The sequence below is a fragment of the Thermobia domestica genome, chromosome 4 (assembly GCF_964235325.1).
Source record: "Thermobia domestica chromosome 4, izTheDome1.hap1.1, whole genome shotgun sequence".
In the NCBI taxonomy this organism is placed as follows: Eukaryota; Metazoa; Arthropoda; class Insecta; order Zygentoma; family Lepismatidae; genus Thermobia; species Thermobia domestica.
In genome coordinates, this window is record NC_137457.1 from 267,440,045 (window position 1) to 267,460,144 (window position 20,100).

General features: G+C 35.8%; 1 protein-coding gene across 3 annotated transcripts in view; it reads left to right on the top strand.

Moving 5' to 3' along the window:
* The window catches only part of dnt (tyrosine-protein kinase Dnt), a 314,732-nt gene that overhangs the window by 261,519 nt on the left and 33,113 nt on the right, over positions 1 to 20,100 (top strand). For all 3 annotated transcript variants that reach the window (XM_081755891.1, XM_081755892.1, XM_081755894.1), the window contains one exon: positions 8,541 to 8,750. In XM_081755891.1, coding sequence (XP_081612017.1) covers positions 8,541 to 8,750 — 210 coding nt within the window. The remainder of the gene's footprint in view (positions 1 to 8,540; positions 8,751 to 20,100) is intronic.

The window sequence follows — 20,100 nt, forward strand, 5'->3', positions numbered from 1 at the left end:
TTGTTTACATAGATATTTTATCTGACTCATGCGAAGAATGGGTATTTCAACTAGTACAAAATAAAACAAAATTGCACTTAACAGTTCTGAAGTTAATCAAAAAAAAAAAAAAACTTTAATTTGTTTCTCTGTTCATAAAGTTCAATGGTACTTCTAGTTAAGAAGCACATTATTGCGTGCTTTTAATTTGATTTTCAAATAACATAATAATAATAATAATAATAATAATAATAATAATAATAATAATAATAATAGAATTGCTGCTCATACTATTAAAAAAATCTTGAATTAGAGAAATTAACCTATGGAGTTAATACAAAAACCCTAGAATTTCCCAAGTTATGCAAAAATAAAGACATTAAGACACTTTTTATAATAAAGAAAAATACACTTAAAAAAAGGAAGAAAACCCGTCATTAATTGCCATAAAATGCTTGTCATAACTGTTTTATCTCATTAAGCTTGTTAACAATGTTACCCCTTAACATTTTCTCTCCATCTCGGAAAAAAAAGAAGAAGGCAGACAAGAAATGTAAACATGTATTAACACGCTTTATGCATTTTGTATTGCACAGTTATTACTACTATAGGAATGTATTATTATGTCTTATAAAATAAAAAGCAAGTTATTCATAATATTTTGCAATTAGGCAAATTGCTTTTTTTTTCCCTGTGTGTAATACCCACCAGTACTGTTTTGCGTTTCTTGGTTACATGAGATACAAGCAACGTGGCTTTGGAAATGATGTTATTATTTTCAAAATAATAGACATTCCAGAGAATAATGATATTACTAAAGTATAGTAATTTTCGTGTTCTGAATATTTAAAAAGGTTCCCATAGTTTTGATCCGACAAATATTAATTAGTATTGTCAAGGGGATAAAATTCGTGTGTTTTCTGATACCAGTACGTCTTAATCGTATCATTAAAAGGAAATGTTTAGATCTCAGAACAATACCTCCAGTGTTGCCACACGCTGAAACTCAAACATTGTAGACAATTCTAAAATTCGTGTGTAATAGACGAAATTCGTATGTTAATATGCATAAGAAACTAAGTTATTAAAAGAAAAGTAAGAATAACAGTTTTAATAGTTACCTACAAACAGTAATGAGGCTTGGTATGTGACTGTCATTGTTTTACTTAACAGCACTTAGATAAATGGGAGGTTCCAGGTTCGAATTTTTCGTCTAACCACCTGACTGTTATTTTAATGTTTTTCGTTGAGTTGAGTTGATTTTAGTTTAGCGTCCTTTTCAGCAGCGAGGCTATATGGGACGTGGACCTACTGATTAACGTGGAATCCGAACCACATGAGCTCCCGCCGGGAATAGAACCCGGGTCTCCCACGCCAAAGGCGCGTACGCTAACCGCTTAGCCACGGAGGAGCTCTTAATGTTTTGCGTAAATTCTGTCAGATTACTAGATGAAGTGACACCTTTAAATATAGAATCTAATATATTTTTTCTTCTTTTTTTTTTAAAAAAAAGTTTCATTGCTAAATGTTTCTATTACAATTATTTAATAGCTATATCTCGCACTTCGTTACTGAATAAATAAATTCTGCCCGAATGATTATCCTTTTGGGCAAAATGAGGGAAATGCAGCCGACACAAGAAGAATACGAAGATTGTTTTATCCAACGAAATTAAGCACTGGAAATACTGTTTCAAGTAGTATTTGTAAAAGATAATGAAAAGTAAAGACCCAATTTAATGTCACGGCTATGCGTTTTTTCAGAATAAACGATAATGAGAGAGGCGTCGAATTCATCCACAACAATTCGAAACTTACAACAATGGAAAGGCCAAAATGTCGAAAAATTTTCACTTTGGGTTCCCTCAACTACTTCATTCTGTACTAAATGCCAAAATTTCAACATCCTAGAATAAAGGACAAGAGATGGGGTCCTCTGCAACAATTAAAAGCTTACAACAATGGGAAGGTCAAAGTGTCGAAAATTTTCATTGGGAACCCTAGATTACTTCACACTGCATTAAATAACCAGAATTTCCAAGCCCTAAAACAAATGATTATGGGAGAGGCATTGAATTCCTCTGCAACAATTAGTTGAGCTGAACAATGAATAAGTCAAAACTTCCGAAAATCTGCACGGAACAATTGCTACGTACAGTCATTATCTTCAATAGACTGAGAGCAAAGAACATAATTCAATATTCATAGAAAATACTCGACATTTTTTGTGCTAATAATTTACATTGAAAAGATTGGGCGAAAGCAAAGCCATCTGTTATCACAGAAACAAACTTTTTGTGGCTTTACACTATCCTTAAAGGAGACGGATGATTTATGAAATAATCAGTGGAATGGAAATATAGAGACGGAGAAAACCGGGAAAACTCACGAACATGGTGTTAACCGTTGCAACTCGCACGACCTCAGATTGAACTCAGGATCCTTTGCATCAGAGGTGAACACTCCCATCACTGAGCCAGCCTGATCTCCTCCCTCACACACACACAGTATTTGACTCATATATCATACAGAAAACTTGACAACAGAGGCAAAGAATCTGTTTTACCCTCCCGCATGAACTTTTTCTTCACCCGCCAAAGTACTACGTACCTTGAGTTTATAGCCGTTCCGAAGTCTCCCAACAGAAATATTCTCTGGTATAGAATAATAAAGAATTTAATTGTAACACTGTTTGTCAATTAAAGAAGTTCATTATTGCTATAGTTTAAGTTATGTAGCCTAAATTATATAAGAAATATTTATAGAGTTCCGTTTGATAAGTACATGCCTACAACAAATAGCTCAAGATATCCCTCTCTAAGACACACTAATGAACAACAAATAATAATGTGTAATACAAATAAAAATTTTCGCTATTACAATCAAGGACTTACCTCAGTCAACATCAATATTTTTAATCCTTAGACTGTTTCAGTAACGAACTTGTGCCTTTATCAGTGGTATTAATGAAACTTCTGTTGCTGGTCAACTCACACCGTGTGAAACTAACATTGACTTCTTGAAACTTAAAGGCAATGTTCTGATGCGTAACGACGTTTACTACATTATTTGTACGTGCGAAAAAAAATAAAAGTAAGTACCAACAAAGGATGTACTTTAAAAAAAAAAAATACAATTGTCCACTCTAACATCAAGTACGTCTAAGTTTTCAGAGAGAGGAATCCATATGGTACATTCTTTGAAATTTGCTGATAGCTATTGTTGGTCGAGATACTGCACTTTAATACTAATTCCTTAAATCTTTCCAAATAGTAGGACAAAGTTTTATGATTTTTAATGATTGAATAGTATGTGAGGAAGTTTTAGACGTATCATACAGTCACATTCAAACTTACCTCTTCACCACAGATATCTTTTACAATTGAAAGTTCTTTTTTTTTTAAAAAAAAATGCAATAACTCTCTGTTAACTGTAACTGCCTTACTGTGTTTTTGTTTTTTTGAAGAAACTCCCGAATACAAAATGTATCCATGAGAATATACATTTCAATGCGGCTGTATGATACGAGATAAAACTTCTGCATATATTGTTTAATCATCGTGCCTGAAACAAATAACTGATACTCCTGTGTTTATTGCTTTATAATACAAATTTTGAAATTCGTCACAATACTATTGGAAATCTCCATTTAAAAACCATAAACTGTGATTGTAAATATTGATCAATAGCAGTGGTTCTTAACCCAATTCCTGTCACGATCCCCATTCTATCACATCCTCTTGCCAGCGACCTCCTTATAATTTCTGGTTTGTAATAAGCTCATGTGGGATTTTTAATATACATATTGCGGAAATCTCACGATATCCATCCATTTCTATAATAGTATATAGAATCCATTTTTGTATATAGTGGATACAGCAACTTCCCCAAAAGCGAATGGATTAAAACCAAACTTGGTTAGCTCATTGATGTTACAAATATCGAATCCGATCCGTCATACTATTTCAAAATGGAGGCGTTTGAAAATTTTAAAACTTCATAACTGCCTTAATTTTGGGTCATATGATAAAAAAAAAAAAAAAAAAAAATCTAATTTTGGTTTTAAAAAAAACTTGGACGGTTGTTAAGAAAGTTATTGAGTATTTTAATTTTCGAGAGGCCTCCACTTTGAGTTACCTAATATTGTTGTGAATTTGGACATTGTTGTGTATGTATTCAGTATCACCAAAAACTTAAAAACAACTTGTTTACATTTAAAATTTAAGAAACAAATAAAATTCCACACACGAAAAATCTACCTTCATTGTGGCCAGCTTACTGAAAAAAAAAAAGCTGTTCGCTCACACACATACGTATCTCACATTAACTTTAAGTTTTAATTGTATATCAATGTGCAGTTTTGTTGCATTTGTATTTTTCTGATTTTTCAATATGTAGTTCTCATTAGTTTCATATGGCACCTCTTTAATTTAAATTGATTTTTAAACAACTCTGCACCTTACTACACCTATTTTTTTTTGTTCCTAACAGTATGTATAAAAATATAAGTATGCCTACCAAAACAAAATTCAAAATAATATTTAAAAATATTTTTCGGTATTAGATTCTGATTATATTTATCTCTTCCATTTATCCTCGCGATCCCCAGGTTGAGAAACCGTGATCTATAGAAAATGTCCGTAAATCAAGAATATATATATTTGGTCTAGGAATTAATTCGTGCGGGTGGACAAGAGATGGCGCAACGAACGGAGCGTCCCACAGTTCCGTGTATCCACACATGTGTTGCAAACCCCTGTCATCGCGTATCGTTCGTAGTATAGGGCAGTGGATTAAAGCGTCAACAACACCAGTTTGTAGTTAAGTGAACATGGCGCAATTTGTGCCTGATAAAGTGTTTTTGCGGGGTGTCCTGCTGCATTACTTTAACATGCAGAAAAGTGCGACTGAAAGTCATCGTATTTTGGTGGAAGTGTATGGTGACCATGCTCTAGCTGAGCAAACGTGTCAGAAGTGGTTTGCACGGTTTAGAAGTGGTGATTTCGGCTTGGCAGACCAAGAGCGAGCTGGACAGCCAAAAAAATTTCAAGACGAAGAATTGACAGCATTGCTCAAGCAGGATTCGTGTCAAACGCAGGAACAACTTGCAGCAGCATTAGGCGTTAATCAAACAACAGTCTCCAAACGCTTGAAAGCCATGGGAATGATTCAAAAGATGTCACATTGGGTTCCACATGAATTGAAAGACAGAGACGTTGAAAGACGAAAAACCATTTGCGAATTGCTGCTTCAACGACAGAGCAGAAAGGGGTTTCTGCATCGAATTATTACGGGTGATGAGAAGTGGATCCATTACGAGAACCCTAAACGAAAAAAGGCCTGGGTGAAACCAGGTGAACCAGGTCCATCACAACCAAAACGAGATATTCACTGTGCAAAGGTTATGCTGTGCATATGGTGGGATATGAAAGGTGTGGTGTACTATGAGCTGCTGCAACCGGGTGAAACTATGAATGGAGAACGTTATCAACGACAATTAATGCGTTTGAAGCAAGCTCTGGCCAGAACACGACCAGAATGGGAGAACAGACATGATAAACTTATTGTTCAACATGATAACGCTCGCCCACATGTCGCAAAACCGGTCAAAACCTATTTAGAAAATGTCGGATGGGAAGTTTTACCCCACCCGCCGTATTCACCAGATGTTGCTCCTTCGGACTACTACTTGTTCGATTGCATGAACAACGATTTGATTGGACAGCGGTTTACTTCTTCAGAAGATATCGAAACATGGGTCTCTGACTGGATCGCTTCCAAGGATGAGGACTTCTTTCGCCACGGAATCCGTACATTACCTGACAGATGGTCGAAAGTGGTGGCTAGCGATGGACAATATTTTTCTTAAGGTATTTATGTATTTTGTGTTTGTACTACAGCTTCAATGTGTGCGTACCAACCGCACGAATTAATTCCTAGACCAAATATATATATCTATAGTTCTGTAGAATGTGATAAATTTTAAACAGTAAATTTTCCGTACAATATAAATTATGGAAATTGGACAATACATAAAGTTTTTCGTGTGTTGTAAAATTGTGATGCAATAAGTTAGTACGTAACAAGTCCACAATTCTGATACGTCTTGCAACACTGATCCATTGCTGTGCTTCTGCGGTAATTATTGATGTAAAACATAAAGCATTAATTACTATAAAAACAACAAAAAAGGAAAGAAGAGTGTACAAATTTAAAGCATTACATTGCACCATACTCTGAAGATTTGTTATATAAGAAGGCTGCATGTAGGAAATATTTCTGAATCGTGATCCTAATACTCGCTTGTTAATGAGAACTTGTGCTGGGAAAAAGCTAATCTAATCCCCATGTATGAATACTAAGAGAATCCGCAATTCCAAAACCGATCCTGCGTGTACATTAATACAGTCAAGTTGAAGACTTCGTACCGTTATCTGTCCCCTGAGAAAGTTTGTTGAGAACTTAATATGTTCATGGTCGTAACAATGAAGTATTTAATTCAACTGTGTAGTTTTGAAAAAAAAAAAAAAATCGCACTATACTTAATTCAACTGTATAGCCTAGTATTGAAAAAAAAAACGTGAGTTCGCACTGATTCGCAAGTATGTCATTTAATTAATTCTTAATATGTTCGTGTTTACAGTATGGAGAAGAAGAAAAAGGCGGAAAGCTATCAAGAGCAAATTAAGAGTTTAGTTGTAAGATTAATTGGAAAGGGAATTGAATATAAACTAAATATGATACGCATGCGATATTTAGTGTCATTCATTGTTTAATTGACAATAGATGTGGTTAAAAGGGTCATGTGAAAGATGGTAATGTGATTGTTTCCTTGTTTGATTATATATATTCTGTTAAGCAGAATTTTAATTCTCTCCATCTAATTGAATTCGTGTATTTTTTTTTCTTTTTTTTTATTGTTACTTAACATAATTCACACTTAAAAATGGTTAAGTTTATCGTTTTCTGTCGAGAATAAGTCTACGCTGTTTACGTTTCCGTGTTATTCAATATGGAATCAAAGAAGGTAGATTTGCGCTTTAACTTCTGATAATATAACTTGCCTGGAGGACTACATATATATATATATATATATATATATATATATATATATTATTTAACCTCATGTTGATAAAATTTTCCAGAATTTATGGATTTGAAGCTTACTTTCGACCTATTTATGTTGACTTTCTGAAAATTTTAATTCGGAGAAGTTTACATTTTTACATATTTTCCCCTCAAAACATGACCGTACGTATCAAAGGGGAGTTTAATATTCTGTTTCATATACTGATATATATGTTACTATAATGTCTTTTCTCTCATAAAAAAGGTATTTGGCACTAAATAGCCTCGTTTCTTTTGTTTGTGGGGATAATTGTTTGCATACTACTCTTTCTTAATACTCTTTCTTATGAGGAGGTTTGTATTGCTTGAAATTAATGGTGGCGAGGTGAGTGAGATATCCTGGAAGAGTCAGGGAATTCGAAATTTCTAGAAAAGTTACGGAATTCTCAAAATTTCTGCTACTGGTCAGGGAGATTTCAAGCTTCCGAAAACATAATGCCGTTGCGTATCAGCGTGGACATTTTTTATCATAAATTTTCGTCATCGCATCCTTGTAGTGTCAAACGTTATTTCAAAAACAATTTTCTACCATTCCTTTAATCTGTCATTTGGAACAGACAGTAGTTGACGGAATAATAAAAACAAAAATTTATGTGGAAATTTACAGGACATTATTTAGTATGTACTTTTTATAATAGTGAATATGTACTTTTTCTAATAGTTGAGATCATAATGAAAGAAAAATTGTTATATTTGAATGAACAGAGAAAGGACGTAAATATTGTAAAATCTTTTTCAATACATTTTTTATTTTACTCGAGATTTCTTCATAGTTTGTTATTAAAATACTTACCAACATATCCTCATTTTATTGTAATAACAAAACAATACATGTTGATTGTAAAGTAGTTTAGATTGATCGAGCTCCTGGGCCTTCAGAATTTCATGTCATCCCCCCGTTACGAAATCCTGGCTAAACGAACCAATATATGTTGCCAGTAAAATAGTTTAGAATGATCGAGCTTCTAGTGTGATGACCACAGTATTTCATGTGACGGACGCCTCCTTCACGAAATCCTGGCTATGTGCCTGTGGGAGACTATATGAGATGTGGACCTAGAGTGTAACATGGGATTCGAACCACATGAGCTCCCATCGATAATCGAACCCTTGTCTCCCACGTCAAGAATGCGGAAGCTGACCATGTAGCCAACGAGCAAGCTTTGAATGAGTTGATTAAAAGCCGGAACTTAACTTCCACAGTCATTTAATAAGTATTAATTACTATTAAGTAATTAATTATTGTTAATAGGTCTTTTATAACTAATCATAAAGAATTTTAACGTGCTATATCAGTTAGTTCTCTTAGCTTGACAGATTTGATTAAAATTCGTGTTATATAGTATATGGATTCTGTTCTGAAATTTCATTTTTTTTTCTCCCAAATGTTAATGGTTTTGTTATTTATAACTTGTCATTTTCTTTCTTTTTTAGGGAGTCTCGGAATGGCTCCACGAGCAGTCAACAGGGGCACACGTTCCTCCAAGTAGAAGCCCCAAACAATTTCACCAATTCGAATTCGTCGTGTAAATCGGGCAGTTATGCCAGTTTTCGTCGCCTTCCAACGTATAATCTCAGCCAAAGCACCTTGGATGATCGTGCCAAAGATATCCAAGAACGAATAGCGGAACTCACCATTGAAAGGTAAGGAAATGGCCATCTTAGTTTAGTTATAGTTTTAAAGTGAGACATATTCTTTGTGTATAGTATGGTGTATTCGTTAAAATTATGGCACGTCTCTGGAAACTCTTGGCATTATTGCTGAAATAACTCTTTTGACACAAGCCATACACGAACCAGCATTATTTACATCGTAATCCCGTGTTCTTTTCTTCTTAATGGAAAACGTTTGTGTTGAGTTGAAGATTACACAAACAAGTTTTGCTCGTTCTTTAATAGTTTCAGAATCCAGGGGTACTTTTGTTTTCTGCGTTTATAAATCTCTTCCTCGTACAGAAGTGGGTTTTCTTATACCTACGTCGGCATTCTGTCTTCCTCAGAAAGTAAGAACATAAAACACTCAAGATCATACATTTGTCATAGGCTCATTGTTCCATCATACCGATACATGTATAATGACTAGGTGGAAACTAACATTAAAGTGAAAATTTCTAATCTCTACGTTACTCATTTATAAAGATCTTACAAATTGACTTACATGAGTAAGTCTTCTATCTATAATATCTTTTAATTTCATTCTTTTATTTAATAACCCACCAAACGCTCTACTGTTAAGTTACAGCTGACATCTGTAGACTTTTTCCGAAGTTGGATCAAATGATGCTAGCAATATATAGTATAGTTTCCGTCCAACAGGTGTCGTTACTTACATGACAGTAAAGTAAACAAGTGACATAAGGCAGTGAATCAAAATCGCAGATGAAAGAAAGTACAAAATTCAACAACCGAAAATTATTCAGAAACGGTACAAGCCATCTGTAACTTCTCACAAAGACGTGTAACTCTCAGTCGTGTTGGGGATTGTATTGCATCCATCTCAGGCCTTCGAACTTCAGCAACGTTTCCTTAAGTTTGAAATACTACTTTAAAATAGTCTCATGCTCCTGAAATGACGACCGTACGCCAGCCATTTTTATTTACTAGTCATAGGAATAATTACGTCTATTGAGAGAAATCATTCTATATGTTCAGTGTTCGAAGTGGGAAAAAAGCAGAGGCGGTATGTTTTATCACGATTTTGACTCGACATACCGGCTATCTAAATGTTAAAATGCAGTGAGGGTATGTTGCCTAAAAGATTGCATTTCTATTTACATAATGACTGGAAGCCTTGGAGAGCTTCTTAAAAAAAAAAAAAAAAAAAAAAAAACCAAAAAAAAAAAAACTTATGTTGTATTGTAGAGAATTATACACGAAAATATTCAAAAACCTAACGAGGATACTAATTTTCTGCGGGAAAACTCCTGGTCCCCCCACTCGACTGTTGAATATTCCTAAAACCCGGAAGGTCAGACCTATAGCAGACAACCCTAAATCCGCCCATGCTCAAAACACGGCATTTACATACATTAAGGCAAAAAAGCACATACACACACATACATAACAAAGAAACAATTCAATATGGGACATCAAAATATAAACTAGATGAACTTCTTTGAAGACACCTCACGTTAAAAACAATGTAGGAAAAAAAGATAACAAAACATGTCAGTTTGTCAACTTAGAAATTATTTCTACGTAAAAAAAAGTAAAATACTTTTACGTGCACAGCTATTCATCAATTACTGTGTATAAAACTGGATTTATTAAAGGTATTTAGCGTCTACTTTCCAGTGATGGTATGTTTTAATCATTGAAAACACAGAGGTGGTATGCCTTCATCACTGAAAAACCAGAGACGGTATGGCATACCACCGCATACCGTCTCACTTCGACTACTGTATATGTTGCTATTACTATTTGATCCAAATTCGGGAAGAGTTCACTGATGTCGTTTGTAAGGAATTTGTTTTGCCAAGACTCGTTTATATATTTCTGTCTGTGTTGCCCAACCGGAAGACAAAACATGTCGAGAACTACTTGATGGATCAGGATGAATTTTGTCCAGGATGTAGTGGGTCAAATGTTAGAAATCGAGTTCGTTCGTGGAGATTATATCAATCCGGAAATGGTACAAATAAACCATTTCCGGTTTTAACGTTAATCATTATAGAACAAGCGGTAATAGATAGCGAGAAGCAGTTTTTTTTCAATCGATTATGCGTCCAAAAATACTTTTCATCTGCATTCTTAACTCTTTACTAAAACCGTAAGTGGTAGAAATTCAGTACAACTTCCGGTTTCATTATTGATCTACATGGAGCACGAACGATAAAAAGAAGCGAGGAGTGGCTTTTTGGAATCGATTTAGCGTTCTAAGAATAGGTACCGGTACCATCTTCTCTCACTAACCTTCTGTTTCTATTCATACTGAAATAGCAGAAATGAACCACTTTCGGTTTTAACGTTGATCGCTATGGGATAAAAAATGGTAATATTGTAGATACCTAGAAGCAGTTTTCTCCAATCAACTGAGCGTTCCAGTCCCAAGAATATATCAATTTCCACTCTAATCTCTCTGCTGAAACCGGGAGTGATAGAAATCTACCACCACTTTTGGTTTCAATAGTGTAAGAACCCACGTGTTCTCACCCCACATGCTAGATTTAACAATGTATTTCTATACCACGTGCTTGAAGTAAATACACTTCAGACGACAGTCATAAAGAAGACATTGCCCACCATCGCCAAGAATCAGCAAGTGGCGCAGATTCAAGCAGTCAGCAATATTTCTGCATAAAAGGAGACTGGATACCACATAAGACATCAATCTGGCTCGGTTAATCAAACAACCAACTCTCTAAGACGCCTGATCATTGAGAGTTCCTTAACACCCTCTCTAAGATGCCTGGTCATTGAGAGTTCCTTAACACCCTCTCTAAGACACCTGGCCATTGAGAGTTCCTTAACACCCTCTCTAAGACACCTGGCCATTGAGAGTTCCTTAACACCCTCTCTAAGACGCCTTGTCATTGAGAGTTCCTTAACACCCTCTCTAAGACACCTGGTCATTGAGAGTTCCTTAACACTCTCTCTAAGACACCTGGTCATTGAGAGTTCCTTAACACCCTCTCTAAGACACCTGATCATTGAGAGTTCCTTAACACCCTCTCTAAGACGCCTCGTCATTGAGAGTTCCTTAACACCCTCTCTAAGACACCTGGCCATTGAGAGTTCCTCAACGCCCTCTCTAAGACACCTTGTCATTGAAAGTTCCTTAACACCCTCTCTAAGACACCTGGTCATTGAGAGTTCCTTAACACCCTCTTTAAGACACCTGGTCATTGAGAGTTCCTTAACACCCTCTCTAAGACACCTGGTCATTGAGAGTTCCTTAACACCCTCCCTAAGACACCTGGTCATTGAGAGTTCCTTAACACCCTCTCTAAGACGCCTGGTCATTGAGAGGTACCTTTCCTATACTCTGTAAGACACATAGTCATTGAGAGTTCCTTAACAGACGCTCGGTCATTGAGTGCCATCCAGTTACCAAACTCTCTAAAAGGTTTTTCATTGAGAGGCACATATCCAATATATCCTCAGACACATGGTCATTGGACTCCCTTAACATCACCAACAAATCTCCAAATAATTAGAGGAACTTGTACTTATTGTAATATTTTGTATTCAAGAGAAAAGTTTTATAGTAAAAGGTGATGGGTAGGTCCAAACTTCCATGTACCATCTTTTCTACCATCTACTCCAAAAGACAGAAAACTTTACAATATTGAGAAATTATCATGCTATACAGGATGGGCCGAAAGTAGGTATACACCCCTGCATTGATCAAGTATAACATTCTAGTTTATGAATTTATTTGCTTCGGCTTTTCCAGCTTAAGATGTAAGTAAAAACATATTAAGAACAAATAATGAAGAAACTAAAGCTACCTGATGAATAACAATATAAAAAGCAATGAGCTGATCAGTACGGTACTGTATACCTACTTTTGGGCCACCTTGTATTAACCAAACTCCCAAACTCCTTCACTTGATGTACACGTAACACTGTTACTTTTTTGATAGAGTGTGTGATGTTATAGGTGCTAAAGTACTATACGTAGGCCTGTATTCTGGAACTTTAGCAACAATATGGAACCCCATCACGTTAGATTGAGCCACCTGCATAAGTATGCAATAGCGGATAACGAGACACAAAAACGCAGTACATAGTGGAATACAATCCATACCACTGCAACTTTTTAATATTTTTTTTTAAAACATCGTTCCAGGTAAGGTGATAAAGTGTAAGTGAACGGGAGATACGAACAGGAATGCGCATTCAAAAAGCGTGAGCGCGCATTCCTATACAAAAAAAGGAAGAAGCACATTACGTAGCTTTGAATGTGTTTTAAATAGGTTGTTCATCCTTTGTATAAACCATTCCGGTAATGGATGGCAATTAATAGTGTTCCGCTAGAGTTGCTTGTGTTTAAAAGCGCGCAAAGAGAGAGCAGCAGCTGTCTGTTGTAGACGACAGGAGCAAAAGCACGCTGTAACAATTTATTACATCGTTACTTCAGAAAAAGACAGGGAGAATGGAACAAGGTAGTTGCAAAGCAGTGTTGGAAATTTTGTTCGGTCATGAAGATCATACCGGTTTGCCAAAATATATCATTTCAGACTTTCAAACAATGTTATATATGCCTTACAATAATCTGCTTGTACAATTGTGGACTGGTATGCGAGCATTAGAGAGAAGATATAACGAGAAGAGTAAATGCTCTCATGTGTTACTGTGGAACAATAGTAACCAAACGCAATGTTCGTTTTTTCCTTCTGCACCTTTTCTGTAGAATCCGTCTGAAATCTACGGAAGTCTCACATAAAATTCGAACATCTTGTATTCGCATCTTTTTTTCCTAGCCACACCTTTTCTTCCCTTCTAGGTCTAGTATCAAAAATGTGATGAAATATGTCTTATTAAAAAAAAAAAAAAAGAAAGAAAGAAAAGAAAAGAAAGAAAGAAAAGAAAAAGACGAGGCGTCTCGGATTCAATTTCCAATGTAATGAGGACACTCGGTCGAAGAAGATTAAGAGTCTTCATCCCGGCGAAATTAAAATACCGCTAATTTTACAGTAATTATGTGATATCTTCAAATAGATAAAAGATAATTGAAATATGGATCAAAAGCGCCTTAGACAATATTATTTTTCGTGAGGTACCGTTATCACAAGTCACCTAGTGGCTTTCCGTTTTCAGCTGTGTAGAAACGCGAAAATAAATGCCGGTTTTTCAAAATGGCTCGAAATCGAAAGCAAATAAGTGAGTCGTGATGACGGTTTCTCATGTAAAATAATATTGTCTAGGGCGCTCTTGTTCCACATTTCGATTATCTTTTATCTATTTGAAGATATCACATAATTACTGTAAAATTAGCAGTATTTTAATTTCGCCCTGATAAAGACTCTTAACAGCTTTTTCAGGTCAGCTATCCTAATTTACACAAGGCGAATACCAGAATGACACCTAACATACATGTACGAAGTCGCTTCCTTCCTTCCCCACTTCACCGGATACTGTGCTCGCCGAGAAACGTCATCCCTCATATGCGACGGGCTTAAGGCCATAGGTGCCAGTAATGCCCAGCAATTTTTCTATAGAATTCGCCTGAACTCGAAAGTTTCGCACAAAATTCGAACGTCTCGTATTGCATCATTTCTCTCTAGCCACCCTATTTTCTGCCTTTCTAGGTCAAGTATTAAAACAAGATTTCCCGAGTTCGACTCCCGGTAGGTCACGCGGTCGAAAAGGTAGTTTTTTTCAGACAGCCATTCTAAGTGAGGTTTTTCCTGGTTTTTCCTTATTTACACAAGGTAAATGTGGAATAGCACCTAACATATACAGGTTCCAAGTCGCTTCCTTCCTTCGATGGATAATGTGCTCGCCGAGGAATGTCATCCCTCATACATGACGGACTTAAGGCCATAGGTGCCGATAATGTTCGGAAACGTGCATTAATAAAATAAATTAATTTAGATGAGAAGTCCAAATACCAAATTTTGTTTCCAATCTTAAGAAATATGAGTTATTGACCCTTATCATACCTAGGTATTTATAGTCAGCGTCCCCTTGTCTTCTTCTTTTCTAGATAAAATATGTAAAAGAGCGAAGAAAAGAAAAAAATAAGGAAGGAAAGGAAAATACAGCTATAAGAAAGGAAAATATATAAGTTTCTAGCTTAAGACGTAAGGCCTGAGCGTTCATCAATCAGTCAGACAGAACTTCTTACAGGGTGCTTCAAAACAACACCGACAACGAGAATATATCTGACACGTGGATAATAAAGTGTGTATGTACCTGTGGGGGAAAGTGTTTAGTTTCACAGCTAGAGCAGCCCCAAAGCGTGGAAAAGCTACACTGCAACATGTGTAATTTCGAACACGAAAAATCATGAAGTGGCAGTATATATCAGTGTAAACTAAACCACGTCATTCAAAAATGAATATTTTAGCAGCGTGCAATGTATATACGTCTGTAAGGGATTCCCTACAGGGTGTAATTTCTAGATATTCTCCAACGTAAGGTGGATTCAGAATAGGCAAAAGGTAGGCATTAACAGCAGTGGATACGGAATGTATCAGCGGAAAGTACGAAGTGTACCGGAACGCTAGTTCTACACTTCCTTGTGTTCAGAATAACGCGTGCTGGAATGTATTGTTCCACGTTGTATTTTACGTCTTTTCACACGTATAAGCATCACATAATTCATACCTACTTTGGACCCACCTTTAAGGCAAAGCATACCCGAGAATTCTGTTGGGAGTATGTCTGAGAATTATTCCCTGTAGAGAATCCCTTACGCACATCGCACATTGCTGAACTATCCGTTATTGGATGATATGTGTGTGAGTTCCTTTACGCTCATATGGACTACCACTCCGCGGTTTCTCATGTTCGAAATAACGCGTATTGCAGTATAGCTTTTTCACGTTTTTGGACAACTTTAGCTGTAAAAACTAAGCACTTTTCCCCATAGGTTCATATGAACATTTTTTTTTATTATTGTCTTCGTGTCAGGAATCAACTTCCGAACATTGTCGCTGTTGTTTTGACATACCCTGTATATATATATATATATATCGCAGAAATGCGTTCCATCTTCATTCTTATCCACGTATTGAAACCGAAAAAAAGAGGAATTGGTAGAAATATGTGATTTTTCAGTTTTAACACTAATCTCTATTATAGGCCTACAGCAAAAATAGATAGGGATATAGTTTTCAGGAATATATTCTATTTTAGCTACTATTCTTCTATTGAAATCGATAGTGATAAAAATCTACCACCAGTTCCGTTTATAGGTTTGTTGAAGTTATAAGCGCCGAATATTCAGCATCGAGGTTTATGAGTCGTAGATCTACAGTTTAAGATGCAATCCCATCCACCGTAATTCATTCAGACTTCGGTGCCATCCCGGCGGGAATCAAACCCGAGATCACGTGCACCAAGAGGGCCCCACTACAACTTGTGGTTTCAATGTTGATTCCCGTAGAGAAAAAACGCTAACAGGTAGCGAGAAACGGTTTTTTTAGTATAGATTCAGAATCCCTAAAATAATTCTATGTCAGCTCTTATTTTTCTACTTAAACTAAAAGTAGTAGGAATCTACTACAATTTTCAGTTTCAATCCTAATTCCAAATTTAAAAAAAAAAATGTAAGAGATAGCGAAACTCTATTTTTGAAATGGATTCAGCGTTCTGAGAACAGGTTCCTTCTCTGATCTTATCCCTGTATTGAAAGCGGAAGTGGTAGATGTTGAAAATGAAATGAAATCTTTGAGTTTTATGCCACGGTTATGCCGGTTAGGCTAAAGGAGACGGTGATGAGTAATTAATGAAATGGTGGAATGAAGAAAGTGGAAGGAAACGGGAGAACCCCGAGAAAACCCCCACACACGGTGTTTTGGTAGATGTTGAGAACTCCCTAAATTCGATCTGCGAAACCCATTTTGAGAACCGCTGTACTAGACATTTACTGTTTACACATTTCCGCTCTTATTGACGTAAAGTAGCGATGATCTTTTAAAAGAGGAAATTAGTATAATATTTCAATTAAGAATGTTGAATTGATGCAAAAAAAAAAAAAAAAAAAGTATTGCAATATTAACAAATAAGGTACAAACTTTATGGAGATGTGTGTTATTTGTATTAGGTAATCTCTCTACAGGGTGGTAAGAAACTATTTGAACAAACTTCGAGAGCTGATTCCTGACACCGAAACAAGCAAAAAAAAAAAAAAAAAAAAAAAAGCCTTCTGGAAATTTGGTCAGTGAGGGATAGTTTCGGCGATATAAGGTGCCAAAAACGTGGGAAAAATGAACTTCAGAGCGCTGTAATTCAAAAACAGCGCAACGTAGAGAGTGCGGTTTAGAACATGACACTCGAAGTCATACCTGCTCGATTGAAAAATGTATGCTTCAAACGTCCGCAAGATGTATGTGAGGGATTCTCCAAAGGAACGTAGGGATCTCCTATAACCTGGCAAGTAATCTAACCGCGGGGCCATTGCGATGACAGCATGTATGATTTCATATATCTGTCGGAAATATTCAGTGTATACTTCACGTCATGCTTTTAGACCTAAGTTTTGAATTAAAAGAGAGCGTAAATACAGTAAGTAAAAGAGAAAGAGTGGAACAATAAGACTCCTTTTAGACAATTAGACTACTGTCCTTCAAAGATATAAATTATAATTTAAAGAGTTCAAATTGAAAATAGCTTTATATCTACGTACGATAAGAGCCCACTTTCGATCCACAACGTTTCTTACAGTGATATTACTGTATGGATACGGTATTAATTGTACAATTTCCATCCCTGTCGCAAAGAGAATGGAAAGACTCCACGAGTAAAAAGAAGAAAACTTAAATAGAAGCAGCGAAACGTACAAAAAGAAAATTGGTAACTGAAAAAAAAAAAGTAGTAACATCTTTTTAAGCTCATCAAGAGCATTCTTTGGATGTTATTTTTCTTCACTTCTTTTTATTTCTCGTTAATGTATCTTACTTTCCTTTTATTGAGCGTGCCAAACTACCCATTATCAACTTAAATATTGTCTGACATATTTTTGCCTTTTTTTTTCCTTTCTTTTCTTTCTTTCTTGCTTGCTTTCTTCCGTGTGTCTCAAAACGACAAGTAGAAAATATGTTGTAGTAACAGATTTGGTGGCGTGAAAGTCTTGTCTGGAAGACAGCAAACTTCATTCCAGTGATTCTCCGTAAATATTTTACAAATAGTTTGTTCATCACTATTAGGAAAAATAAAGTAACAATTGATACAAGCTATTTAATAAACGGTTCATGTTATTATTATTATTGTCCCGTTAGGAAAAGACAACAATCTGCTAGTTGTGTATTTTACTACATATACGGTAGTACATATAGATAAATAACAGTTTCTTCCAGCAAAATAAAAAACTGTCGACTATCTTTGACAACGAACGACACACTTTACAGTGTCACAAAAGTTCAATTTTTAAAAAATTTTGTCTAAAACTACACGAGAATTCACCCTGAAGTATTCTATCGACTTACATTCGGACATATGTTAGTTGAATAGAAATTAAAATTTAGGAACTAATGAGAATTTTAGACTATATCTCAGTAACAATACCATGTATTATTGTCTTCTAGTATTAGGAGCCTATAATGAAGAGCATCACCATCATCATCGTAGGTTTTCTGCCATTATTGGCAGGTTACTTGCTGCAGCTGAGAAGCCTCCATGCTCTGCGGTCTTCCGCTAATCTTGTCGTCTTCACGTACTATTTCCCTGTTTTGATATCTTCCACTAATTGTATTCTCCTTCGCCTTCGTCCTCTCTTTCCCACCATCATACTCTCTTTCGCATCCCTCATGATACAGATCCTTCTTAGGCAATGTTGTAACTAGTTTCTCTTCATCTTCTCAATAATATTTAAAATTGTTCTTTTCTCACCCACCATTTCGAACACTCAGCTTGACCCATCTAATTCTTCATTCTTCTCCACACCCACATTTCGAAAGGTTCCAGTCTATTTTAATCATTTTTGCGTAATGTCCTTGTTTCTGACCCATACAGTACAATACTCCACACAAAGTACTTTATAAGTCTTTTTCTCAACTATTTATTCAAGGTCCAGCAAAATAGTATTTTCTTCCTCCTGCAGGCTTCTTTCGCCATCCCTATTCTTGGTTTTATTTGACGTCCACACTTCATGTCATCACTAATAATACCAACCCAGTTATCGAAAACTAGTCACCTGTTCTATTTTCTCCTCTCGTGCTTCTGTATTTGACACCGACTCCTTTCGTCCCAATCACCATAGCTTTTGTCTTTCTATAACATTTATTTTCATTCCGTATTCTAACATCTTATTGATTTTCTTCTTCGGATTCTGCAACAAGCACCATATCATGTGCAAACCCGTATACATCTAATCATTCTACCTCCTGAAATGGCGTCTTCATTTTGTAGGCTGTTTTTCACTACCTCTTCTAGATATATATTAAGAGTCTTCATCCCGGCGAAATTAAAATACCGCTAATTTTACAGTAATTATGTGATATCTTCAAATAGATAAAAGATAATCGAAATGTGGAACAAGAGCGCCCTAGACAATATCATTTTACATGAGATACCGTTATCACGATTAACTTATCTGCTTTCGATTTCGAGCCATTTTGAAAACCGGCATTTATTTTCGCGTTTCTAAACGGTTGAAAACAGAAAGCGACTTGTGATAACGGTACCTCACGCAAAATAATATTGTCTAGGGCGCTCTTGTTCCATATTTCAATTATCTTTTATCTATTGGAAGATATCACATAATTACTGTAACATTAGCGGTATTTTAATTTCGCCGGGATGAAGACTCTTAAATAATGTTGGCGAGAGACAGCATCCCTAAAGAACTCCCCTTCCAATTGCATTCCCCTCTGTCATTTCCTCTCCTATTCTAACACTTACTTGTTGGGTCATAAGTTTCTTATGAAGAGCTAAATGACGATGTATTTCAGTATCAGGTTCACCTTAGTAAGTGATTTGGATCTTGTGTACAACATCAGTTTTTAGGTTTACAAAATTAATGATTATTTTTATCTCCATTTTCTCGAAGATTTATCGTGAGCTGTTTACACTCGGCATGTGCAACCTTACCACACTTCCTTCGTTGCTTGCTTGAAAGCAAAAGAACTTATCCCCATCTTGAGTGACCGTCATAGATTTGTCGTGTTTTAGAGCACAAATCAATTGTGAAGTGGCTATTTCTCAAGAAAGTTATTCCGTGACAGAAGTGCCCTAAAATCATGGACTTCCATTACTACAGACATAATTTAGTGATTCATTTACATTTCTAGTTCCCCTTTTGTCTATTCAGAGAATTAAAAAAAAAAAAAGTATTGAGTAGATATTGTAGATAATAAACTATTCAAAGCTTTTCCAGACGCACAGT